The sequence below is a fragment of the Cucumis melo genome, chromosome 10 (assembly GCF_025177605.1).
Source record: "Cucumis melo cultivar AY chromosome 10, USDA_Cmelo_AY_1.0, whole genome shotgun sequence".
NCBI classification, from domain to species: Eukaryota; Viridiplantae; Streptophyta; class Magnoliopsida; order Cucurbitales; family Cucurbitaceae; genus Cucumis; species Cucumis melo.
The window spans coordinates 4,042,034-4,068,097 of NC_066866.1; the positions used below are offsets into that span (position 1 = coordinate 4,042,034).

The 26,064-nt window shown below is 31.2% G+C and overlaps 4 protein-coding genes and 1 long non-coding RNA gene across 8 annotated transcripts; 4 read left to right on the forward strand and 1 right to left on the reverse strand.

Annotated features, from left to right (window-relative positions):
* Positions 1 to 1,077: 1,077 nt before the first annotated feature.
* LOC103488926 (protein NOI4-like) lies at positions 1,078 to 2,107 on the forward strand. Its single transcript, XM_008447876.3, has 3 exons — positions 1,078 to 1,270; positions 1,353 to 1,571; positions 1,841 to 2,107. The coding sequence occupies exons 1-3, from the start codon at positions 1,262 to 1,264 to the stop codon at positions 1,865 to 1,867; spliced, it is 255 nt and encodes an 84-aa protein (XP_008446098.2). The 5' UTR covers positions 1,078 to 1,261; the 3' UTR covers positions 1,868 to 2,107.
* Positions 2,108 to 2,890: 783 nt separating this feature from the next.
* On the forward strand, positions 2,891 to 9,836 carry LOC103488925 (regulator of G-protein signaling 1). Of its 4 annotated transcripts, XR_007824428.1 has the most exons (13): positions 2,891 to 3,114; positions 3,675 to 3,795; positions 3,891 to 3,951; positions 4,062 to 4,146; positions 4,251 to 4,324; positions 4,518 to 4,709; positions 4,934 to 5,022; positions 5,206 to 5,444; positions 5,867 to 5,991; positions 6,856 to 6,977; positions 7,075 to 7,615; positions 7,701 to 7,806; positions 9,767 to 9,836. XR_007824428.1 is itself a non-coding variant. In XM_008447875.2 (11 exons), exons 1-11 carry the CDS (start codon positions 3,038 to 3,040, stop codon positions 7,282 to 7,284), a joined length of 1,395 nt encoding a protein of 464 aa, XP_008446097.1. In that variant the 5' UTR covers positions 2,891 to 3,037; the 3' UTR covers positions 7,285 to 8,041. The 4 variants fall into 4 exon arrangements, 1 of the variants encoding a protein (XP_008446097.1); XR_007824427.1 differs by having other exon boundaries at positions 7,075 to 7,806; XR_537559.2 differs by lacking the exon at positions 9,767 to 9,836 and having other exon boundaries at positions 7,701 to 8,041.
* On the forward strand, positions 8,158 to 10,290 carry LOC103488924 (very-long-chain 3-oxoacyl-CoA reductase-like protein At1g24470). Its single transcript, XM_008447874.3, has 3 exons — positions 8,158 to 9,075; positions 9,767 to 9,836; positions 9,922 to 10,290. Exons 1-3 carry the CDS (start codon positions 8,426 to 8,428, stop codon positions 10,198 to 10,200), a joined length of 999 nt encoding a protein of 332 aa, XP_008446096.2. The 5' UTR covers positions 8,158 to 8,425; the 3' UTR covers positions 10,201 to 10,290.
* A 5,706-nt stretch (positions 10,291 to 15,996) lies between these two features.
* LOC103488923 (uncharacterized) lies at positions 15,997 to 18,214 on the reverse strand. Its single transcript, XR_537556.3, has 5 exons — positions 18,070 to 18,214; positions 17,372 to 17,555; positions 17,013 to 17,083; positions 16,428 to 16,525; positions 15,997 to 16,309 (listed from the first exon to the last, which is right to left on the reverse strand). It is a non-coding gene; the product is annotated as an uncharacterized LOC103488923 (long non-coding RNA).
* A 5,480-nt stretch (positions 18,215 to 23,694) lies between these two features.
* LOC103488922 (stemmadenine O-acetyltransferase-like) lies at positions 23,695 to 25,597 on the forward strand. The gene is made up of 2 exons (XM_008447873.3): positions 23,695 to 24,666; positions 24,757 to 25,597. The coding sequence occupies exons 1-2, from the start codon at positions 23,896 to 23,898 to the stop codon at positions 25,300 to 25,302; spliced, it is 1,317 nt and encodes a 438-aa protein (XP_008446095.1). The 5' UTR covers positions 23,695 to 23,895; the 3' UTR covers positions 25,303 to 25,597.
* Positions 25,598 to 26,064: the final 467 nt, after the last annotated feature.

Here is a 26,064-nt window from a genome sequence, read left to right on the forward strand (position 1 = left end):
TAAAGAATTGTTCTTCCCTTCAAAGACCATTTTTTTAAAAGGAAAATTATTCTTTCCTTGTAAGAATTCATGATTGCAGTTAGCTTCATCCTTCTACTTTGATTACTTTTTCAAAGTGTTTAAATTTGAAAAAGAAAATATTTTAAAAGAATTTGAGGTGTTCGGTAACTTTTCAAAATGTATTTACATTTTAAAAATGAGACAATCAATTCCAAAGAAAACTCTTTGAACCATATTTTGTAAAAGTATGTATATAAATATTTATAAAAGTATATAACCAAATATATAAGTGTTTAAATTTGAAACTCAATTTAAAGAAAGTGTTTAAAAGAAAATGTATTATTAAGAAGTACTTTTTTCATAGATAGTCAAAACGTACACTTGGTTTAATTCAAGTTTAAATTTTATCTTTTTAGTTTATTTTGGTTGCTATACTTTTTTTAAAAAGATTAACTTTAGTTTATTTAACTAAAATATTATTTTGAATCCTTAAAAATAAAAATAAATAAATTATAATAATTACAAGTCTAAAATTGAAACTATAATAACCAAAATAAGTCAAAGTTAAAAGTATTAAAATGAGCATGAGAGTTACAATTATCTAAACTAAATTTGAACTTCTCACATTTACTTTAATATACACAATCATATAATCTTTTACCAAATCACTTTAATCACAAATTTGCAAACAACATTAAAAAAAAAAAAAAAAAAGAAAGAACTTTTCTTTCCAAAAATCATTGAATTTTTTTTCTTCAAATGTGTTAATGTTATAAAATGCTGTCAACTTAAGGTAAAACGCGGTTATATATTTGGTCAAGACAACATAATATGAACTTTTACAAGTCTTAGTAATACCTTTTCCAACTCTGTCCATTCATTGAAAAGTTATGTTTTTGACCTGTCATTAACAAAAAAATACAATCTATTATGTGTACGTATCTATAATTATCTTAGCTTTTATGGTAGATAGACAATGAAACAAACATATGGAGATATGAATTACATATGATTATTTTAAAGTATAGTTTATATAATACTTTGTGTTTATAAATTGAATGTCCACTCGGCCATCGTTATTGAGCCGCCATTTTTGAGGCCTTTGAAACTCTCTGACGCGTTGAACATAGCCCAATCCTCTATAAGAAACCCCAAATTTCATCTTCTTCTTCAACCCACAACTCCTTGTTCTTCTTCTCCTTCATCAGCTCAAGTACTCTTTGAATTACCCATTTCCTCAAAACTGCAACTTTCTTCAATTATGACTTCAGTAAGAACTTTCTCCATTTTCGTTTCACGCTTTGCTACTTTGTTTTTTCTCTTTCATTTCTGATTTGTTGTTCTTTTTTTAGGCTCAAAAAGGTCCATTTCTGCCTAAATTTGGTGATTGGGATGAAAAGAATCCTGCTGCTGCTGAAGGGTTTACGGTGATTTTCAACAGGGCAAGGGATAATAAGAAGAATGGTGGAGGAGCTGGAACTCCTAATAACGTGATACCACCCCAAAACCAAACTCAAAAGCAAGAACCTTCTAAGGAGATCAAGCAGAAGCAGAAGTATCCAAGAAAGCAGGTCTGGTTTAGTTCTGTCCAGTTCTCTTTTGCTTTGCACCTCTCTTCTTCCTCATGTTATGTTTTAAAAACCTCTCTAAAATCCTAATTAAAGAAGCACTCTCTTAAAACATTATGATCTATGGACTTTAAACTGGAATGAATGAAAATCAAAGACATAATCTGGGTTCTTGAAGTTCATTACTATTTTAGTATCTTGTGAAAACCAAACTATCACTTTTACAATGTGAATTTTTCTTTCTAACCATCTGACCGTTTTCTTTGTTGCAGAAAGGATGGTGTTCCTGCTTTTGGTAGACCACTTTTTGTCACAATGAAAGAACACAAAACTCTTCTCTTCGTGGTTGGTGGCTTTGATCTTGAGTATTGATGGATGCTGTAGATTCAATTTGTTGTGTTGTATAAAGATTTTGGGAAACTTTTCATGGGGTTTTCATTCTTTTCATTACATTAATTAGGCTTCTTGGGTTGCCTCCTCTTGTAATAATAAGAAAATAAACATTGTTTATAGAAAGAAAAAGGTTTGAGTTTACCTAATTCTTTGGCCTCTTTTGTTTTCACATTCCCTTAATTTCATCGTCACCTCCGTCTTTTAAATTTTCAAATTTGAATATCAAACCTAAAATTGCATTCGAAAAAATTGTATTGAGTATCAAAATGCAGCATTAAAGTATTTGTATCAGTAACTTTCGTTATTTACCTTTCAAACTACGACAATATTTTTAAATCATTTTTACAAATACGAAAAAGACGAAAATACAAGCCTAATGTTTGTAAACATGTTTGCTAATAGTAGAATCAATCTAAGTAGTGCTTAACAATCTAAATTATGTTTAGGGTAATTAAGCACTTCATATATCATCCACTAAAAGAATATCCCACAACATTTTAACTTACTCACACTCACCACGATTAATTTCATAAATACAACATTAATGTTGTTTACTCCCGACATGCAAAAGAGGTATGACACTGAAATATATCATTTGTTACCTCCTAATATCTTAATCATATTTTTATATTTCTTAACAAATACTATTTTAGTATCCAACCACAAATTTGTAAGTTGTTTTACACAAATCTATATGGGTTAATTGAAGCTCACTTTGTCAAAGTATTTTTCAAAGAGATATGATAATACAGAAAATGATAGACGACATGTCGTCTAAAGCAAGACACGTCAGCACACCTTACCTAATTTAGTCAATAAAGTGTGTTTGAATATTCAAACAATACTGACTTTTCAGTCAAACTTTCATACTGACGTGGCAATGGACCCTGAAAAGTGAAAACGAAGACGACCCCAACAAGTACACAATCATCAATCGATTATTGGAAAGAGAAGAAGAATTGATTGAGTGAAAATCAACCGATTATGTCGAAGAATTTCTCACGAATCAGAATGATTTCTTCAACTTACTGATTCCTTCTACTTCCATTAATAGAAGGAATTTATTTATCAGCAAAATGGCGCGCTGTGCCGTCGACGGTGGCTGCCCCAGCGATTACATCGCTATAGTTTTTGCTGCACTTTGTTTGGCTTTGTGAGTTTCTTTTCTTCTTCTCTTTGATCAATTCTTTATTTTTGCTTCTGATAGTTTTGGAGTTATTTGCTTGTTGATTCTCTAACCTAATGCAAAAATTTTGTTGTTGTTCAACTTGAAACGATCCGACGTTTTGGCTCATTTCTCTGTGTATATTTGTTCTTCTTTTTGTTCCTATTACACTCTGTTCTTCAATGGGGTTGGATGTGTTCGTTCCATTGCGGCCATGGTAGCTTAGCTATGTTCTCCTTTCCATGAGTTCTGGGTCTGTTGATTATGTCTTTCTCTCATTTCACCTTCTATCGTTTCTTGGATGAGTTGAGTTGTAATTCATTTACGTGGAATGTCGTTTTCTTTGTGAAAAATGGAAAGCATCTGCATTTTGTTGTCAGAGAATTGGTTCTTCTTAATTGTTGATGAGTGGAGCTATGCAGTATTATATTTTAGAGCTGGGCTAGTTGGTAATTGAAGGCTAAGCTCTTCCCATATTTGCTTCTGTTGATTAATTGATCGTTGTCTGTTTGAATCGGGTATAAATTATCCCACTTTCTTGCTTTCAGGCTGATTTTTCGGTGGATATTACCGTATGTGATGTACAAGATTCCTCTTCCCAAAGGCAGCCGCTTTTGGATTCCAGTAATTCAAGTTTTTTCTAGCCTCAATCTTCTGCTGTCAATTGTGGTAGGCTATAGAACTATTTGTATTACTCTTTATTCTCTTTTCCATTTTTTCGATTCAAGGTGTAATTTATGCCACCTTTCTGTCTTTCTGTACAGATATCTGTTAGTTTCTTCAAATTCAAGAGGCAAAAGTGGCGCTCTTGCTATATCTGGGCAGGTTTCAATACTTTTGTTATTCTTAGAATTTATAAACGTCTTATCTAATAGAGTTCTTAAATATTTGTTATTACTTTTCTCCCAAATTTGATTTCCCATTTCTTGCTTTAGTGTGGGTTGAAGGTCCCCTTGGATTCGGTTTGCTGCTGAGCAGTCGTATAACACAGACCTTTCAACTATATTACATTTTTGTAAAGTAAGTAAACGTATAGATTATGGAATAGTGGACTAGAAAGCTCAGACATTCTGCTATACGCCTCCCTTCCTAATGTTCTTTTGGGTTTGCCTTTTGATTTTCAGGCGGCGTCTACCACCCATCAAAACACACATCTTCCTTCCACTAATTCTGTTGCCGTGGATTTCTGGGGCTACATGTGAGTCTGAAATAATGAACTTTCTTACTTTAGAACCACTATGCACGAAATATCAACCTCATTCACTTGACTTGACGACAATATTTTGTCCTCGATATATTTTACACATGAGTTATTATGAGTTCAAGATATCCTTTTGTAACTTCAGATGAGAAAGTTTCAGAAACAAGAATTTTTCGTTTTGTTTCTGCAGTTATCAATGTCAAGAAGCCTTTAAATTACAGGTGCCACATGGGGCCACGGTGGATTATTCCAATCATGACTCTTCATATCTTATATGTTGCTACATTGATTGTTCTTACATGGGCTGTTCGTCATATAGAGTTCAGGTTTGATGAACTAAGAGATCTGTGGAAGGGAATAATAGTCTCAGCATTTTCCGTTGGTATATAATACCTCTGATGTTTTTCTTTGATGAGCATAGTATACGATGCTAAAATTTTATTGTCTTTATGCCAAATCTCAGCTGATGGAACACAAAAACTTAATAGATGACCGTCAAAAAGGGTCAAAGTAATTTACAAGAATCTTGTATGGAGTAAATATACGTGCAGATACTAGGATTCAAAATTCGGGGTTAATTTTTTCTCTTGTTCTTTGTTCTTCCAGGAGTTTGGGTTTCTGCCTACATTACAAATGAAATCCATGAAGAGATCTTAGGTCTTCAGGTTGCCTCTAGATTTCTGCTATTAGTAACGGTATGACATCCATGCTGGTTTACTTGTCTTTTTTGTTCCTCTTGTGGCCTAGCCGGCAAATATGAATACACATTCTAGTAACTTGCTTTCAAATAGTAGAGGTGTCAATAGTTCACTTGTAATGTGAGACATTTTGTAGGACTTATGCCAATTTACCTAACATTTCCCAGGCATATTTTACAGGCAAGTATTCTTGTGCTGACCTTCTTCTCTACCTCAAGCTCACAACCGCTGCTTTCTCAAATCAGTTTGAGAAAAAGGGAAGCACTTGAATATGACTCCATGGGTCATGCTCTGGGCATACCAGATAGTGGATTGTTACTACAAAGGGAACCGGAAACAGTCATAGATCCTAATGAACCACTGGAGAAATTACTTCTGAACAAAAGATTTCGTCGATCATTCATGGCTTTTGCTGACAGGTATTAAATATGTCGTTCCTCCTGTATTTTTCTGTAAGAGAGAGAACAAAGTTGAAGATGGAACAGTTGTTGATTTGTTTGAATGTGTGCTAGGATTGAGTCGTTTGTTGGCTTTGACTTTGTTTTTGGAATTTGTTGGTATTCAAAGCTCATTTATGAGTATAGAGAAGAGATGTTGATAGAGACGGAGATCATTGGTGGGAGTTTGTGTCAAACTTTTGGCTCTGACCTTTAGGAGTCTTCACTTTTTTCTTACTTGTATTATTAATTGCTTTGGGTTATTCAACCTATGCTGCCTTTGTTGGGTTATCTTTTTCCTTGCAACTTCTCATGTAAAACTCTCCAAGTTCTCTAGAAGAACTTAGAGGGTTTAAGTGCTTGTGATTTTACTATTTAATATACTCCCCCACTCTCAATTGCAGTTGCTTAGCTGGGGAGAATGTGCACTTTTATGATGAAGTGCACGAGCTTGGAAAACTGCCTTTGGACGACCCTGTGAGAAGAATCTATATGGCAAGACATATAATTGACAATTACATAACACCAGGTTCGGGCATTTGATATATCCTTGAAACTTAACCAGTCGTGCTTTTGTTCAAGCTTGAGTTTCATTGTAATGTATGCTTGTGAGTGACTAAAAGTTTTTACTTTGATTGGAACACATTAAAAATTTGACTCCCTTTTGAACCAAGGACAGTTGGGTTAAAATCACTCTTTCCGAGTTTCTTTGGGTAAATATAATCTTTAACGTTTTGGTCATTAAATTGGTGATGGTCTATAGAGTGAAAAACAGTTGGTGCTAGTCTATAGAGTTGGTGCTATAATGTGAAAAACTCTTTCTGGGTTTCAGTTATAATGTGAAAAACAGTTGTCCCTAGTCTATAGTGTGTACGCACAAGCATTTGTTTTCTACCTACTTTCATAATGTCATTTTACTGTCACTTGGTGTAATTTATTTTTAAATGATTCCAACTCATTCAACTTTAAAAAAAAAAACGAAAGAACAAAGAAAAAAAATCTGCGTTATATGCTTAATGCTTTCATATTTTATATAAAATCTAAACTCGTGATTGCTTGCTTTGTCCTCTTTTGGTGAGGAAGGAGCGATCGACAAGCATGAAGATAACGGGTGATCAAGTCTTGACAGTTACCGCAAGTTGGTTATTAATGATCAAACCTTATATGAAAACTTTAAGCAATCAATAATTTTTCCTCCTGTTGTAATGGCGTTTTAGCCTAGCACTGTTTCAAGGACCAAATAATGGAAAACAATGGAATTAGATTTCTTTTAAATGTGCTATATAGTTGGCCGGATTTAACTCCATTTTGTATTTTAAATGTGCTATATATTTGTTTGAACTTAAGTGAGCTCTGTTTTCATTCAAAGTGTCATATTTCATTCCTCCAACAGGTGCCACAATGGAGGTGAACATTTCTCATCGATGCCGTCAAGAGATTTTGACTACTTCTGATCTGGCTGATCCCAATCTCTTCAATACTGCACTAAACGAGCTGATACAGTTGATAAAGATGGTATATATCTATCTCTATTGCACTTCTCACTTATTTTCCATTCAATTCAATTTCATAACATCTCCGTATTTTGTCCTCTTTTTTTTTCTCCTTGAAGAATTTGGCAAAAGATTTCTGGTCATCAATGTTCTTTCTGAAGTTAAAAGAAGAAACGAGTATGAGATCAAATGGGCGAGACCTTGAACAGATGGCGAGTTGGAACCTCTCTCCTAGATTGAGTTCTGTACAAGGCACCGACGATCCTTTCCAGCAAGAGCAATTTTCAAAGGGCTCTGGCCATGATAGTACTCACGACTCTGACCACTAAAAGTGCCTAAGATTTGAATCCTACACATGCCTGGTTGCAGCTGCCTTTACATCTCAAGTCTATTAATCGGTTCGTAGGCTAAACTATTTCCTTCTTTCTGACTCACAAGGATGGGGTCCAAAGAAAAAAAATGGGAAGAAGTTGGGAGAACAAAGCGTATTTGTCATTAATCTCTCTACATCAACAACAAGGCAAGCTCAGAGTTGATAACGCAGCGAAGCAACAGATAAATCATGTGATTGTTCTCATCTTTTAAAGCAATAAAACGAAAGTTTGTCTTCTTTACGAGTTATGGCCTCCAAGATGTAAATGTTAACTGAGGGGATGCACTGTAAGCAATTAATGTCCCCCGTTTCATTTGATATCTAGTGGTCCTCCTCATAAGGAGTAATGGCATCGGCGCTTTCATCTTGCAGGAAAGATGGTCACTTTTGATGAAATAAAGCACTGAAAATGGACAGGTGGATAGGCTGAATCACGAACTAGACCCATTTAGTTTTTCAAGAACCCTCCAACTTTTAGGTACAAAATATTTATGTCAGTTCACAAATTTCCTAAAGTTACCTTTAACTTTTTTTTCTTATTACAACAATTACGAACCATTGTTGCCTTCAACTCCATGGTTTTGTGCATTTGATGCATCCCAAATGTTGTTTGAAGTACAAATTTGACAGCTTCAGCTGCACAGAAATTACTCCTAATGTACAGGCATAATTTCATTGTTTACCTATTATGGAAGTGATCTGTGTTACTTTTCTCTGATTTCGCCATTAATGCCTAATGGTTGGTGGCCTTCTTCATCTTTAGAGTTTTATTTAATCGTCGGTGGCATACTTTCAAACACAAAAAAACCGTTTCTTTATTCTTTTAACATTTGTAAGTCCTAGTTTATTTCTTTAGCATCCACACAAATGTAAGCTTTTTCTTGATTTTTGTTGAATTGCAATAACGAACAAAAGAAAATGACCATTCATACGAAGCAGGTAACCAAGCAGAGTTTCCTTTTTCTACCCTTTCTCTACCCTTCCTCTACTCTCGACCCTACTATTCTCTCTCCCTCCTCTTTCTTATTAAGTAATCGGTTATAACATGACAATGAGGCGAACGCAAGTAAGATAAAAGGAGGAGAAGAAAACAAATCATGCACAGAATGAAGGAGACATTCTTTCTGTTACTTTACACTAATCCCATTTGGCTTCTCATCCTCTCCTTACTCGGTTTCTTCACCATTCTTCGGCACTCCGCCACTGTCGCCCGATGGGTTTTCCGAGCCTTTCTCAGACCCTCCAAGGATTTGAGATACTATGGCTCTTGGGGAATAGTCACCGGCGCCACTGATGGCATTGGAAAGTCCTTTGCCTATCAGCTGGCCAGAGCCGGACTCAACCTTATACTGGTGAGCAGAAGCTCCACGAAGCTCAAGGCAGTTTCCGAGGATATTCAATCTGAATTTCCTGATACAAAGGTAAAGATCATTGAATTAGACTTCACAGAAGACGATATTAGTGGTGGTATTGCAGAGATTGAGGAGGTGATTGAAGATTTGGATGTGGGGATTTTGATAAACAACGTGGGGATTACATATCCGAACGCTAGCTTTTTCCATGAAGTGGATGAGAAAGTTTGGATGAATCTTTTCAAAGTGAATGTGAAGGGAACTACTTGGGTTACCAAAGCTGTTTTGCCAAAGATGATTAAGAAGAACAGAGGAGCTATTGTGAATATTGGCTCTGGAGCTGCTGTTATTGTTCCTTCTCATCCTCTCTATGCAATCTATGCTGCTACAAAAGCGTATGCAATCAAATTCTCAACTCTCTTCCTTGATATATTTTCTTGTTCTTGTTCTTGTTGTTCTTCTTTTAGGGAAGAAAGAGAAAAATAAAATGAAGAAGGTTTGAGGGAAGAAGTCCATCTCTTTCTCTATCTTCCTGAGGGAAGAACTGTTCACTGAGATGGGCCTCCATCACTTCCCCCATGTCTCAGCAACTGCCATGTCTTCTGCCAAAGTTCCTAATTAATTTTTGAGAAATTGTTGACTTCTCCTCTGCTTTTTGAAATTAGAAAAAGTACAGGTACGGTTGAAAAGGTTTTGGCAGATGGCATTGGTTCATGGTTAAATAAAATGCTCTTGTAATAACATTTTTAAAATCACTTCAAAACATGTTTGGAGTCCTAAATCAAAGCTGATGATATGAAAATTGCATTTAAGAGTGCAATTAAAGACATGTTTCATAGTCATTTTGAACGTAACATGGTTTCAACAATTTCAAAACCACTCTCAAATGTGAACCACATGAAACGCAACTCATTTTTCCATCCACACACCGGGCCCCAACTTCCACGTCTAAGTTAAAAACCTTTGACTTTTGTTTTTTCTGATTATGGGATTATCGAAAAGCTGAAAAGAAAGCCTCCATATGATCTTTGTTGAATGTTGATATAATCATGTTGTTCTTTCTAATTCTTTATCTTTTTTTTTCAGGTACGTGGACCAACTCTCAAGATCTCTATACGTGGAATACAAAGATTGGGGAATTGATGTTCAATGTCAGGTTTGTAAAACAAGAACTCTCATTTGTTACAAAACTTAACCATTGAGCTCAAATTTTTGCGTGAAATAAATACTCCACAATCCAGGTGCCGTTGTATGTCGCAACTGAAATGGCGTCAAGAGTAGCGTCGGTAAGCAGAGCGTCGCCGTTCGTTCCATCAGCCGATGACTATGTGAAAGCTGCAATTCGCCAAATTGGATACGAGCCACGGTGCACCCCTTACTGGGCTCACTCGCTCCAGTGGTGTTTTGCTCGCCTGCTCCCAGAGGCTGTGCTTGACGCCTGGCGGCTGTCCATTGGCTTGCAGAGGAGGAGCAACGGATCCGTCGCCATGGAAGGGACTGAAGGTTGCAAACAAGAATGAAAGGTTACAAACTACACGATATAGTGAAATAGTAAATGTATTACAAGTCAAGTTGTTCAATAAGATGATAGTAAGAATATGATCATATTATTTTGATTGTTCCCAAAAATTACAATTCGAGCATACGGATCGTCAACATCTTAGAAGTTGATAGTTCAATCTCTCGATTTAAGAACATTATTTGAGTGATGTATGAAGTGGTAAAAAATAGTTAATAGATGTAGCAGACTAACATTATTATATTTATTAAATTTTAACTTAAATGTAGACATGATGATTATATTTTTAAAGTTGGGGATATATATATATACAGACCCTTTTCAAAGCGGCAAAATATTTACAAACAATTTTAAAAACAAAAAAAAACCTACAGGTCCACCATGGAAAATACCAAAAATGTTCCGTCAATAACAATTACTAATTAGGTTACACTTTAGATTTGACTGGCTAACCTAAATCTAAACGATTTTTTCTTAAAATTTGGTATACGACCATTTAGATTTGGGTAAAAGATTTTTTTCAAAGTACACGTTTACATAATGATTTTATATTTTTTTTTCAGTATTCTTTAGTATACGATCATTTAGTCAATCTAAACGATTTTTTCTTAATTCTTTTGAAACAATAGTTAGCTTTAGGGGTTTTGTTAGTAAATATTTTAATAGTTACATTTATAAAAGTTTTCCTTATATATATAATTCAAGCACATTTTAAATTTATTTTTCATTGAGACAAAATTTATTACGTTTTAATTATTAAAAGAAGGTAGGTATGATAATGAAACTATTAATTTTGTAGAAATTAAAGTGAAATTATGGTGGAGGGTATAGCCACGAAAAATATAATGCAACCATATTTTTTTTTTATCTAATTTTTCAATGAGACAAATTTATTCGATTTTAAATTATTAAATGATGATAAGAGACTTTTTGAATTTGTGGAAATTAAATTGAAATTATGGTGGATGTATACCCATCCAAAATATAATTCATCTCTATCTTATAAGCTAAATTATAAAAATAGTTTGGGTAAAAAATATCCAAAAAGTTTTCAAAAGTTTCTAAAATTGCTGTTCAACTTTTAAAAATAGTTCAAAAATATCATTTCGAGGAAAATAGTTAAAGTTTTGTTTAAAAAATATCTTTACAGTTAATAAAAGTTAAAATATACTCTCATTCACCCAAAATTTACACCAAATTTCTTAGCTCCAAAATAAAAATGAAAAATTTAAGTTAAAACGTAAAATTCTACTCACAAAATTCTAAAATAAAAACTTCTCTTCTAAGACATACTAAAACAATATAATTAGTTAAAGAAAAATATTTGACTATTGACACACGGGATTTTTTTCAAAAAGTAGTTACACTCGATTAACTAAAATACAAATTTCATTACATTTGATTTTTCTACGAAGTTTAAATATTTTGAGAAATTCCCTTTTAACACACTAACGTACAAAAGTTCGTTAGAGCACTTAAGTCCTAAAATCTCTTAGTACTTCTATTATTCTTTTTATTTTTATTAGAATTAGTATATGTTACTAAATTACATAAATTTATTTATTTGTATTGAAGAAAAGAGTGGAGAAAAAAGAAAAAAAATATTAGAAAAGTACAACAATTATGGCTTCTGCTATATAACAACAAGGAATTGTTCAAAATTTTCTTTTAGTTTAAGGATATTTTCAAAAGTTTAATGTATTAATAGTTAAATACTTTTTTTAGTTGACTAGTTATTGTTTTAGTATATTTTAAGGAGAAATTTTTATTTTAAAATTTTTACGAAAATTTTTAAAATTTTATATTTAGATCAAAATCATAATTACCGAGAAAATTGACGTAAAATTTCGATCAATAAAAATACTTTTAAAATTTTTAACATTATTTTTTAAACTTTTTAATAGTTGGAAAATATTTTTGAAAGTTTAAATACTTTAAAGTTTTATAATTATATATTCTACACAAAGTTGATGACATTGGGAAACTCATAGCTCGAAAAAGACATTAATGTTAACGGAAACTAACAATGCATTAAATGTACATATCAATGAATATAAATTTTGCCCTAAATTCAAACAAAATCAAAGAGAGAAAAATTTCAATTGTCAATTTTAAATTCATAAATTAAATACAAAATAATTTTTTTTTCATAAAGTCTTGATATCATTTTTATGTACAACCAAAATAAAACAGTTTTTTTTTTTTTCATTCCCAAACATTATATTCTCGAACATTTAATTTTTAGTCATCTTGTAATTTCAGACATTCATAAAACTTTGAACCAAACGAGACATCTTATTTTTATAGGATTTTGATCTTGGCATGACCACGTTTTTAGAGGTTGAAAGTTCAATCCCCTATACACAGTTGTTACATTAAAAAAAAAGTTTTGGACCTTCAACTTACCTTAAGTAGAATAAGTTAATTATAGTTTCCATTTGTTATAATATGATATAATTCAAACTCTTATGATCAACATTAATCTACAATAGCCACTTATTATAATAATCAAACAATCCCAAATAAATTATAAATGAACTAAATTATATACAATTACATGTTTAATTTGTGGGGTATTCAAAAAATTTGTAGATTGTGGACTTTTATCATTCAATAAAAACAATCTAAAAAAATATCGCAAGGAATAGGGACGTTAACGTAGGTTTAGAGGAAGCTAAAAGATAGATCGAGCACTAAGCTAACTAATAATGATACTAATACTTCTTGATCATTTTTGTTATATATGAATCTTTTGGTATGCCAATTATTTAATATATATATATGTGTGTGTGTGTATGTATATATATGTGTATATGTATATGTATATGTATATATAGATATATACGATTAAACAACTTTTTTTACCCCATCTCCATCTTCTCCAATCTCTATCATCTAGTGGCTTAAGACATCTCTTTTTTAATGGAAATTGTAAAATATTCAACTTCCCTTAGGAGTAGGGATACTAAAAAAAGATGAAATAGAATGAGTTAGCTTAGGGTTAAGATGATCGATGCTAAAGGGCTTTGATGATCGGCGGAAAGAATAGATGCTAAAGGGCTTTAATGACATATTGGAGTACTCTTTCTTCGTCTTTTTCTTCTCCGGCAGCCCGACTTTCCATATCTAAACTATTTGTTGTCTTCGTTCATTGTCGATGTTAAAAAAAAAATAATTAGGGTTTATGTTCCTCAATTGTATTCTTGGTTGTCTATTTATTTTGTAAATCTATGTTATACTGAATTAAGCAAGCAAGTTAATTACTCGATAATATTATATAAAACTAATAGTCTGTTTTAAAAGTTAAATAAAACATTAAGTTGACTAAAAATGTATTCTTTTTTCTTTAATTTTAATCTTCATTCTTGATGTCAAATTTTTGCCCAAAAAACCGTACTTAACCCTCCTCCACGTGACAACAACGGTTGTATTTGTAACTTAGGAAAAAATAGAGAAGAAGTGAGAAGTTTAAGCTACCACATATGGAGATAAGGTCTCTATTAATTATAAAGGATTTGATATAGGTTTATCTTTGGCCAAATAGAATTTAGAAAATTATCTCCTAATCCTAGATGAGATATATAGATTATCTTTCAAGTTGAATGGGTCATGGCGTGCCTTAAGGGGTCAACCTTGACCTCGACAATGATTTTCCTCATACTATATATTGGACTTCAAGTGTAATATTGGATTGAGGCTGCATGCCTAGAATATGCCGCATTGGGCATTTGGCAAGAGTCAGCCACGGACTTGGGCCGAGCTCAAGTCAACCCCAGCAAAGGTCTTGACCACCCACGAGAGCCAACCACCTTAATCGTGGCTTGTATAAAAAATGTCAATTGTACTCTTCCATCCAAAATCATTCCCAACATTTATAAACCAATAAATTAAGACAACTAATTTTTTTTTAAAATAAAACTACCATAATCTAATGAATTAGGTTTCTCTCGAATTTAATAATAATATGTATATTTGATATAATTGTTGAAAGGAAAATTAAGAGAACTTCCCAACCACGTTAGACTTTCTTACAAGAAATTATTCATATACGTAACAATGTAACTAATAATAGAAACACGAGAGAATTTGTAAAAATAACTTTGAATCTCCAATAGGTATTAAGAACAATGAGTTATATGCAATAGAGATATTCATTGAATAATATCGAAATGAACTTTCGTTCAATAATAATTGACATGATCCTTCTCTTTAAAAAGCAAATGTTCAATCTCTCATCTATAAACGCGATTATTCTAAAAGAAAATTTTAAAGAGAATTGATTGAATAATCTTTCTTCGAAGAGGATGGCGGCTAAGATTAATATCCAAACTTCTTCGAAAAGAAAAATAATGTCTTAGACTTTTGTTATCTATGATTTATTGGTTTTCAAGAACACTATAGTAAAGGATTTGACACCAAAGTTGACCTTCATCATACATCTTAAACCTAACTTTATTATTATTATCATTATTCAAACAATTCGTTTGGGTTGACTTAATAAAAAAATGTTTGTGAAGAATTCATTTTTGTTTAAGCTTTTTCTTGAAAAAAAATTGTTTAAAATACACTTAAAAAACTATTTTGAAGTTTTCAAACACTTTAATTTTTTTCAAAATAACTTATCTTTAAAAATTAAATAGTTGAAAATGTAATCCAAACACTCCGTAAATTAATTTGATCATGAAAACCTAAGAGTTTACTTGATAAAAAACTATATAATCTTAAATAATATTTATCTAAACAAAACATAAGAGATTGATATGTTTAAATTGATATAATTGTCGATTCAAGATTTTAATTGAAATAATGGCCTTCACGTGGATATTTTCTATTTTTAATTAGCAAAACTTAAGATCGATGATTTATTAATAATAATTAAAAGAGAAAATATCTATTTGAAGATTGTTCCGATTAAAATCTTGGATCGAAAATCTAATTAAAATATATATACATATCATTTATTATGTTTTGTTTGTTTAGATAAACATTATCCAACGCTATGGTTTTATCAACTAAATCTTTTAAGTTTTCATGATAGATTTTTTAATATAACAATTACGGAGATAAAGATTGGAATCTCCAATGAAATACATGCAAATTATTATTGAATTAAACTTACTTTGAGTAATTAAATTACTCGCTATTTTAATCAATTACTTCCTGCCATTTGAAAAAAAGAAAGGTTAAACTATACAGGTTATTCTATAAATTTATAAATTTGTGCCTAATAATATATTTGAATTTAGACTATACTTTTTAAATAATTTTATGTTGAATAGGTCTTTCTAATATATTTTCAAACTTCTGGGTATAAAATATTGGAATTTTAATAAATTAAATCAAATTGAGTGGTTTATTTTAATTAAAAATTCAGAAAATAAAATTACCACATGAGTGAGTATGATAGGTAAAAAAAAAAAAAAAAAGAAAAAAAAGAAACAAACAAACAAACAAACCAACTCGGTTTGGAAAAATTAAATTTGACAATTTTTCTAAAATAATTTTAAAAAATAAAACCAAAGATCTTAAAAAGTAAAACCGAGGATTAGTTTGCACTCCTCAACAATCAAAGTTTGTTTAGACTCTGACCGAATGTCGCACACTCCTTTTTTATATTTGCGGTAACTTTCAAGTACGGAGATCATGTTAAACTTATCATTTAGTTTATTCATTTTTTAAAAAATTTCTTTTATAAATGTGCACACATTTGGTTTTTATGCTGATGCATAAATCTTTCAAACATGTTTATCATCGACAAAGCAAAAGTTTTTCCTTTAGACAAAATTCATCACTGTCATTAAACAAAGTTCGTTACAAGTTTATACACAATTTCTGGAGTACAGCCTTTGAGTATTGCTGAAATTTTCTTTTTTCATTAAAGAATGTCTATGTAAAGTTGGAACATTCGTAGATATCTCCAACATCTTTTATAAATACATGTAAAACATAATATGAATGGAACTACGAATAACAATATCTAGAGTTTAGTTCGAGAGTACAAACAACTTGATAATTGACATCGAATAATTCTCATCACTCTCCATATTTTTTCCGTTGTCTTCTCAAAATCCAGTAGTTTTATGATATGACTCGTTGGACTCAAATGCAGCCTATGGCAAAAGGTTAAAATTTAAAATAATAAGAATCAGTCAATCAAGATTGTATTCAATGACATAGTAAACTGCCACCAAGAAGGAGGAGACAGAACACTGAAACTTAGGGTATTACCATATAGAATAAGGTTAGAGATATTCTATGTGCTTCCGAACCGAATAAATGCAAACTCCATGGAGCTCTACAAGAAAAAGAACCATAGCACTTGGAACCTGACTCTTAAAGTTTGCTTGCATTAGCATGCATGATAAATAGTAATTGTATTAAAAAAGTCTCAAGTACAAAATGATGAAAAAAACAAGCAAATTTTTGAAAGAACTAAACATGACGACACTATCCGCGACACGTTATTGTTCACATATAAACTAAACTAACGTGAAATATTACATTTAAACATTGAACTAATATCATACCATTCATGAAAAATATATATAAACAACAACAGCAATAACATTATGAAGCCTAAAGACAAAGGTGGGGATCTAAATTCAGCATCCTAAACATTTAGCAGACCAAAGCTATAGGTGACAGGACAGCGCATTTGTAACTAAATAAATGCTAACAAAGAAGCTTCCCCAGTTGCAAAGAGAAGTGCACATGAAAAACAGAAGTGCTGTATCAAAACAGTTTCAATTGCAAGATAGCCATATGAAAACCAAAGAACTTCTTTTCAGATGTAAAGTTTAAGAACTCTCATACCTGACATTCTCTTCTATCCCCCCTATTTGTTTAATTATCCTAGCAATATGCTTTTCATGGGTGCTAAAATCCTGAAATCAAATGAAAAGATAGGTACATATAAGTCGTAGAACGAAATTTTTCTACGTTTAATTAATAGAAGTGAAATAATTCTTAGATGGGTATAAGAAAAGAAAGGTTAAGAGATACATTCAATCACATGGAAGCCTAACCAATGTTAACTATGATATCCTAACCTAACCCGTAAGTTGCATTCCACGTAAAAATGAAATATACATTATCCACGTCTGGCAAAATTTGTTGCAAATAGAACTGACAAGATAATAAGCTTTCAAATTATTAATTTGTTAATGTCACACCTTATTTGAACTCAATCTCAATCCTTGGTTCCCCTCCTTTACCCCTCCCTAAGTTTCTGTAGTCTCTCCTGCTCTAGAGTCAGAGTCAAAGCACTCTTTGAGGCTCGAACCATGCTACACATAAGTTTTTGTAGTCTCTCCTGCTCTAAAGTCTAAGCACTCTTTGAAGCTTGAACCATGCTACCTGCCATGAGATTGGCCCAAAAGGTTCGACGTTAGAAGAAATCATGATAGCAAGTAAGTTGGTAAACCAAACACGATAAGTCACATGAATATCTGATCTATATTTTGGATAAAGAGAAATGAAGATGAAAACATCGAAATAGAATGGAAAAAGAGAGAAAAAGAGTCGGAAACCTTTTCAAATATATCATTTTTGTACAAAACAGAAAAGCTTTTGTCACATTCATGCTAAAAATCACCTGGGGGATTTTGACACACATTTATATCATTATTGATCAATATCAAGATGATTACTATACAATAGCTTCTCTCTCAAAGTTTTTTCTACTCAAGCAAGTAAAAACTAAAGCAAAAGGACAAACTAATTGAGAAAATATAATGTTGATACGTGACATGAGGGATGGACAAAAGAAATATCAAGAGGAATGAAACGTATGTCGCATTCATATACTTAGAGATGCTAAAAAATGCGTCAACAAAAGAAATAATGTAAATTTATATACTCCCAAAAACACCTTTGTATTAAGCAGACGATCATATTTTAGATGATCTAAACAACTTTCCACTAAATCCACGTCCTGCTTCAAATCAGCTTGTGCTTGAAGTGGTGATTCCTTGTAGTGATAGTTTAAATCAAAAATATATATAGTAGCGTATAATAATTTTGCACATCACATGAAGAAAACTTCAAAAACATGAACGAGTCCTTAAAAGTTAAATAAAATTAGACAAAACAAAACATATTTTCATTTTAAATTCCACCTAGGAAAACATATGTGAGGAAGATTATACATACAAATATTCACTAAATAAAAACAAATGAAGCTTCAAAAGAAGAAATAAAATTCCATCACGGTTGAAGTGTATAGCATTTGAACTTTGGTGACCAACCACTTCAAGATCACTAAATAATATTCCTTGTAGTTCATCCTCATACACACGCCCATGACAAAAGGCTTAGCTTGGAGCTTCTCTTCATAGTTCTTATGACAGGAAAGTCTGCGTTAACATACAAGTAAAAAAAAAAACAAAGAAAAACAAGAAGCATGCACAAATTCATTGTGTTTCTTTCAACTATTAAATGCTACGATACCACGAACATGTTTTCTTGAAAGGCGTTGATCAGGACGTCTTTAGCTTCTTCTCCATGGAATATGAAGCTCCATTCGCAAATCGTCAATGCTAAAATCAGGCTGTCATGGTCCGCTTAAACTTTGACATATCCTAGGACCCAGAAGGATTAACTTTGTAGGACTTCTAAAAAATTAAACACAAACAAAAGAATAACTCAATAGACAAAATGACTCGTGTTAAATCCTCGATTGATCCAAAAGTTTAAGTCGATGGACGGAAGTAAATTTAATATTATATTATATCAAACACTCTCCCATCCGAACTTGAAACAAGTAGAAGATAAGACTCATAGAATGAGTGGAAATTAATATTAGTTGGAGAGAAAATATAGACACTTTGTTGGTTACTAATTGACCTAAATTTAATGTTATACCATCTAACAATTACTTCGATTTGTACAAAAATGCTATGTCTACAACGCAACAAATGGCCAAATAATAGGTTTGAAGATTTTGCTGAACCATAGAATCAACTTTAAAAAAGTACAATTAGGAAATCAAAAGTTGAATGTGAGATGAGAGAATGGTAGAACTTACATAGCTTTCCATAAGAAAACTTTGAACGGCTACAATGGCCTTGCTGGAACGTTTCTGAATAAATAATAAGCTTAATCCTACATATTTAAAAGCATTAGGAGTGGGTAAAACAAAACTAAAGTCCCTTTAGTATGGAAAAGCGAAGAAAATGCCCAAAAAAACAAATAATTGACATTGATTAGCTAACATAGAAAATGAGTTACATTCGAGTTAAGCTTTTCGATAAACTTGAAGAGTTAGCAAGAGGATTATATACTTATATTTTCATTTATTAGAATGGGTTGAAATGATATAAAACTAAATATTGTGTCATTTCACAAAACATAAATAAGATTGAACAACACGATTTGAACTTTGAGTGAAATTTTTTATAAAGTGTTCTCTCTCAAACTTTATGCATTTCTTTATGTTCTTGTATTAGAATATATGTTTAGGACTTTAAATCTAGCTTGATCAATTAAGTAAGGAAGAGTTCGAAATCTTGAAATTAGAACAACTTATCCTCTCTTGTTTCTTGCAGTTCTTTTAACCAAAGGAAATTTCTCAAACGTTAAACTGGTCACGTAAAAAAACAGTCACCGGAAGAAGCCGTCGAGGTTCGAAAAGTAGCAGTAGCGGTTAAGCGCCGAGGGAGGACTACGTGTCTTCCTTGGGTTTCCGGCGGCTGTTCTTCGTGGATGAACGGTTCGAGTGGGTCTGGAGGAGAGTTGGAGAAAGGAGATTGCGGTTACTTTACGCACAAGAAATGGGAGAGTCAAAGGCAACGATTCCGTCTCAAATTGGTAGTTTTACTGAACTATTTCCATTGCTATATTTCCATTACTAAACTATTTCCATTGCTATATTTTATTTAAATGTTGCTATATTCTTAATTATTTTGAATATAATTGCTACATTTGCAACTATCCCAAAAGAAAATGACATATTTTATAATTCAAGTAACAAAAAAAGAATTATCTGTTACTAAATTAAATTAAATTAAATTAAATATGTTCATAGAGATTTTGAATCGGAAATGTCTTCCACTACCACAAAATCTTTGTATTAATTATGAGAAACTTTGCATCCCATTTTAATTATATATATATAATCAATCACAGCTAATAACAAAATATATATATATATATATATAAACATTAGTTTCCTCTCAATTAAGAGTTTTAGAACATTGACTTTTCTTTTTTAAATTGTAATATTAACTTATTGACACCATACTTTTTCTCCCTCTTTTTTGGAAAGCAAACTCGAAGAAAGATCATTCAATAGATATTTAGTAGACGAATTGAAAAATAGTTGAAAGTAAACGTTGAAGAAGTAAATAATAAATGAAATATCGATATCGATATCATTTATTATTTTTTCATATACTATCATTATTGTGCTATACTTAATTATGTTGATTAAGATGTATATGCTATCATTGACTAGATTTTAAATTTTTAGAGGGTTGAATTTCCAACTCCATGTGGTCTCTTTGTAGATTAGTTAAAATATTTAAATAACTTTATTGTGATTACCTATAAAAAAAAAAAAAAAAACATCTCACGTTATATAAAATAATAAAATTAGTCAAGATCTTTGAATTAGGTGATTTTCAATTAAAGTAATAACATATCTTATCCACGGTAATGATCGTGATAAGTGATTTTGTTTCTTTACCTCAATATTCTTTTAGAGTTTGTTTAAGTCTTCTTAGAAAAAAGTTACTTAACGAGTTAAGCCGAAAGAACCAACTTTGAAACTATATCTTTACATAGGCACCTCCATCAAGATGTTTAAGTAGAGAAATTTATCTTTTTTTCTCGACCTAACTAAAAGATTTAAAAGTAAATAACATACACGATCACATTAATAATATTATTAAACTCAAATTAAACATAACAAATGGAGAGAATGAGTAAAATCATCGACATCTCTTTGTGATATATATATATATATATAATTTAAAAGAGTTGGTGGTAATTAAGTCAATATTCATAAATGACAAATATTAAATTTGCTACTTAAATTCATTACATTTTTTTTAAGCATACACAATTACAATCAATTGACTTTTATCGTATATCGTCGCGTTATCATAACTATTTTTCACATAAAAATATCTTAAAATAACAATAACAACACATGAAATTGAGACATTCACAAAAATCAAATAATACACATTTTAATTAATTTAGTTACGCTAGATTAGATTATAGATATGAAGAGGCTAAATTTGATTATATTATAATGGGGTTGAAAAAGTCTCCCCTGTAATAAATAAATAATTGATTAGGCTTTGATTTCTGGGTACAAGTTGGAAGATTTGTTTTAAGTTAATACTCTTCATATCAAAGATATGCTATGGAACTATATCAAGATTGCAACATAAAATTGATTTAATCCCAATCACAAAGCAATTGGAAATGTTCAAACAAAAACACTTCCAATCTCTCTCTCTCTCTCTCTAATTATATATTTATTATTATTAATATACACATTGTTATGTTTTCTATACATAATATTTTAATTTAATTATAAATTAATCAATCAATTAATTAAACTCAAAAGGAACAAGTTATTAATCATTGACTTTTTTTAGTAGAAATTTACTGTTAACAACAATAGAAGCCATTTAATTAAGTGATGTTCGATTAAAATAGCTTAGATTATTTTAGTTTAGGTTATAATAATATATGTTTTGAGTAAACTATTTTAATTTAATAAAAAAATAGTAAACATTATAGTAAATAAGAATAATGTCAAATCGTAAAATTTATACCAAATAATAAATACTATAGTAAATTGGGAGTTTTAAAATAATGTTTATCGTAGCCAATTAGAAATTTTTAAAATAGTATTCAATAAGACGTGGATATTACAGTTTTAGATAATCTTTATTACGTTTGGTCCTTTTAATAATCCGTTTGATATAAACAAATTGACAGTAATATTATCATATTTTTTTTTCAATTGATTGTAAATTACATATTATTTACATTCATTTGTAACTATAAATTAAAATTACGTATTTTCTCAATAAATTAGATGTAATCAACATTTTATATTATATTTAAATACAAGTAGTTTTAGTGCAAATTTTAAAATTCGATTTTTTTTTCACCAATTATAGTTTGGGAGTAAAATTTTTGATTTAATTAGAAAATAAAATTATTAAAATATTTTTTTTCCATAATTGATTAGAAAAAAAAATAACAATATTTGTCTCAAAAATAGTTTATGTCATTGATTTCATAAGAAACAAAAACTAAAAACAATGATCGAAATTATTATTAAGAAAAAAAATTAAAATGGTTTAATTATAAACAACCCTTAATTAGGATTACCGAAAATCATATGTGTATTAAAAATTGGAAACAATATAAGACGGAAATAAAGTAAAAAAAAACATAAAAAAAAAAAAAGATTAAAAATTATCGAAACGAAATAAATTGTATATTACAAATTAACCTTAAAATGTTCGAATCAAACATAAATTTAAGATTACATTACATTACAAAATACGATTCTCGTTTCATTAATTATAGTGATTCAAGGTGGCTTAAGCTACCATTGAGGAGGTTTATGTGAGAATAAATGAGTTTAGCTATTTAATTTAATTTAATTTAAAACTTGAGCTAACTTAATTTGTAGGTAAAGTGTCGAAGTTGCATGGAATTTTAATTAGAAAAGGAAAAGGGAAATGAAAATCATAATTTGTCACACGTAATGTACAAAGTTGAATTTGTTTAGTTTAATCTTCAAGTTGTGTGTGTGTGTGTGTTTTTTCTTTTAATTTAAATTTTGAGCCGTATAATTGTAGTTTTTTTAATCAAATACAAAACTTTACTTCAATGTCAGCTTTCCAAAAATCTAAATAAAAGTTGCCAAATATCATTGAAAATAAAAAAAAAAATTGAAAAACATACATTTTCATTTCTACCATATACCAAAAAATTTCAAGTTAAGGTTTAATGCTACAAATTAATATTCGTCCAACAAAAATATATATAAACTTAATTAACGTATTAAAATTATCAACCTCCGATTATATAATTACCTTCAACTTAATTAAACTAAAGATGCGAAAACACCTGACTATTATTGTAATAATAATAACAATAACAACAACAACAGTATACTTACAAATCACGCATAAAAAATAAACTATCATGGATTGACCTAATAGTAAGAAGAGAGACATAATCTCAATAAATACTTAGGAATTAACTTTTTACGAATTTACTTGACATTTAAATGTTGTAGGGGTAGACGATTTGTTACGTGACATTAGTTGAGGTGAGAACAAAAAAGTAAAATAAAAAATGAATTTTAAATCATCATTTATATCAAATTATAGTTTGGTGTCAATCATTGTTAGAAGGAGTAGGTGAGTGGGAAACAACAATTGCAATGCACATATACATACATATACATATACATATACTTATAAATATATGTATATATTATAACCGATTCAACAAAGAATTAAATAGAATTGGCATTATATTATTTATATGATGAGGTGTCATCTTCTCCATTTTACTTTGACTTAGTTTCATGCACTTCTTCATAAATTTGGATCCAAAACAGAGCTTCATTTTCAACCCCTTCCTTTGAGTTTATCTTCTTTACATTATTATTATTATTATTATTGTTATTATTCTTTCACTCTCCAGATTTCAATCAATCATGGCATTCCAAATCCAAATCGTTTCAAAAGAAACAATCAAACCCTCTTCTCCGACGCCGGACCACCTTCGTCGTTACAGTTTATCTTTCCTCGATCAAGTCACCGTCGATGTCTACAACCCAATGGTCTATTTCTTTGTCGCCGGCTCCACCACCACCCCTGCAGAAATAGCCGACCGCCTAAAAACATCCCTCTCCGACGTCTTGACCCATTACTACCCTCTCGCCGGTAGACTCAACTACGATGAGTTTTTCATTGACTGCAACGACGATGGTGTCCCCTTCATTGAAACCAGAGTCAACTGCCCGCTTTCTGATGTAATGAACACGCCATTTCCTTCCGAATTGAACAGATTGCTTCCATTTGAATTGGACAAGCTTGACGATGTTTCAATGGGGGTTCAGTTGAATGTGTTCGAATGCGGCGGCGTTGCTGTTGGAATCTGTGTTTCTCATAAGATTAGTGATGCTCTGTCTTTTTTCATTGTGGTTAATGGGTGGGCGGCGTATTGTCGAGGAGAGAAGGAGGCATTGCGAGCTCATTTGTCGTCGGCCGAGGTGTTTCCACCGACGAAGACGAAGGTTCACAACACGAGGACGAGTATTTTTAGACAGAGAGTAGGGAGACGGTATCATATTGATGCAGCAAACGTTGAAACCATTAGAGCTAAATATGCAGAGTGTCCTGCCATGGAAAACCAAAGGCGACCTTCGAGAGTTGAGGCTTTGTCTACTTTCATCTATAGCCGTTTTATTGCCGCCATTAAAGCGGTAACATCCTTTTAGACTTTATCAAAGTTCATGGACTGAATGATTACAAGTTTAATTAGAAAATTGAGTTAGTTTTTTCAATTATGATAGGTTTCAAAGGAACGCTTGGAAAATGGAAGCTCGGAAACAGAGAAAAAGATATTCTTAGTATGTCACTCCGTAAACATACGTTCAAGACTTGACCCACCAGTTCCTGATTATGCATTTGGAAACTATTATCGAACCACATTTGCACCTCCTTCAGAGGAGATTCTTAACGACGAGTACTGTTACGATCTTGTGAAGCAAGTGAGGGAAGAAATTGGGAAGATCAACAAAGATTATCTTAAAAGGCTTCAAGAAAGCTCGAAATTCATCGAATCCATGAAAAAGACTGCCTCCCAATTCTTCACTGGCGAACTCGTCTCTTGCTCCTTCACTAGCCTTTGTCGGATGCCGATCTACGACATCGATTTTGGATGGGGACAACCCGACTGGATAAGCTCCCCAGCCTTGCTTTTCAAGAACCTTTTTGTCTTCATTGACAAGAAAGATGGCGATGGAATTGAGATTTATGTTCATCTCACCGAAGAGCACATGAAAAAGTTTGAAATAGATGAAGAGTTTCTCAAGTACGCGAAGTTGCCTTCTAATTAATCATTTTGTTGTTTAATATGTTATTAGTACGATTAGTATTTGAATATTGCACGAATTATATTTGAATATCTAACTTAAATGTGGAGGAGTACATGTTGTCATATTATCTACTTTTAAATTAGTTCTCGATTTCATTTGTCTCTTGAAACAAGACAAAGAAACCAATAAGAGCAAGGTTGGTTTGTGAAATTGTTACGGACAATTATACTGTAAGGTCAAGTTCTGTTTTGTCATTAAATTATTGTTTAATAAATACGTGTGTTGAATGAAATAAATTGATTTCTTTATTTATCTATTTACCTTTTTTTATTATTATTATTTTTGGAATTTACAGATTCACTTTCTATTTACGATAGATAATAAGTTGAAATAAAAGTCTTATCAATAACGACAACAATAACAAAAATTCTTTTAGTAATAATATATTATAATCACCGTGACACAATATATATATATACACACACACCCTACCACATACATCTATACTATCTAAAACATCGGTCGTTGAGGAAAAAAACCTTTGTTTTCCATTTTGCCCCTATTTTGGTTTCACGTCATGTGAATATAGATTTGAAGAAATTTTTTGTCTATATAATTCACGTTGAAATGATTTTTTTAAGAAAACAAATCTCACACCATGTTAAAAGAAACTAAAATTGAAAAAAGAAAAAAAAAAAGAAGAAGAAAGATTTCAAGTTCAAGATGAGTTCACGTTAAAAGATATTTAAAAGGTTTTGCTATCTATTTCGTTTCATGTTATGT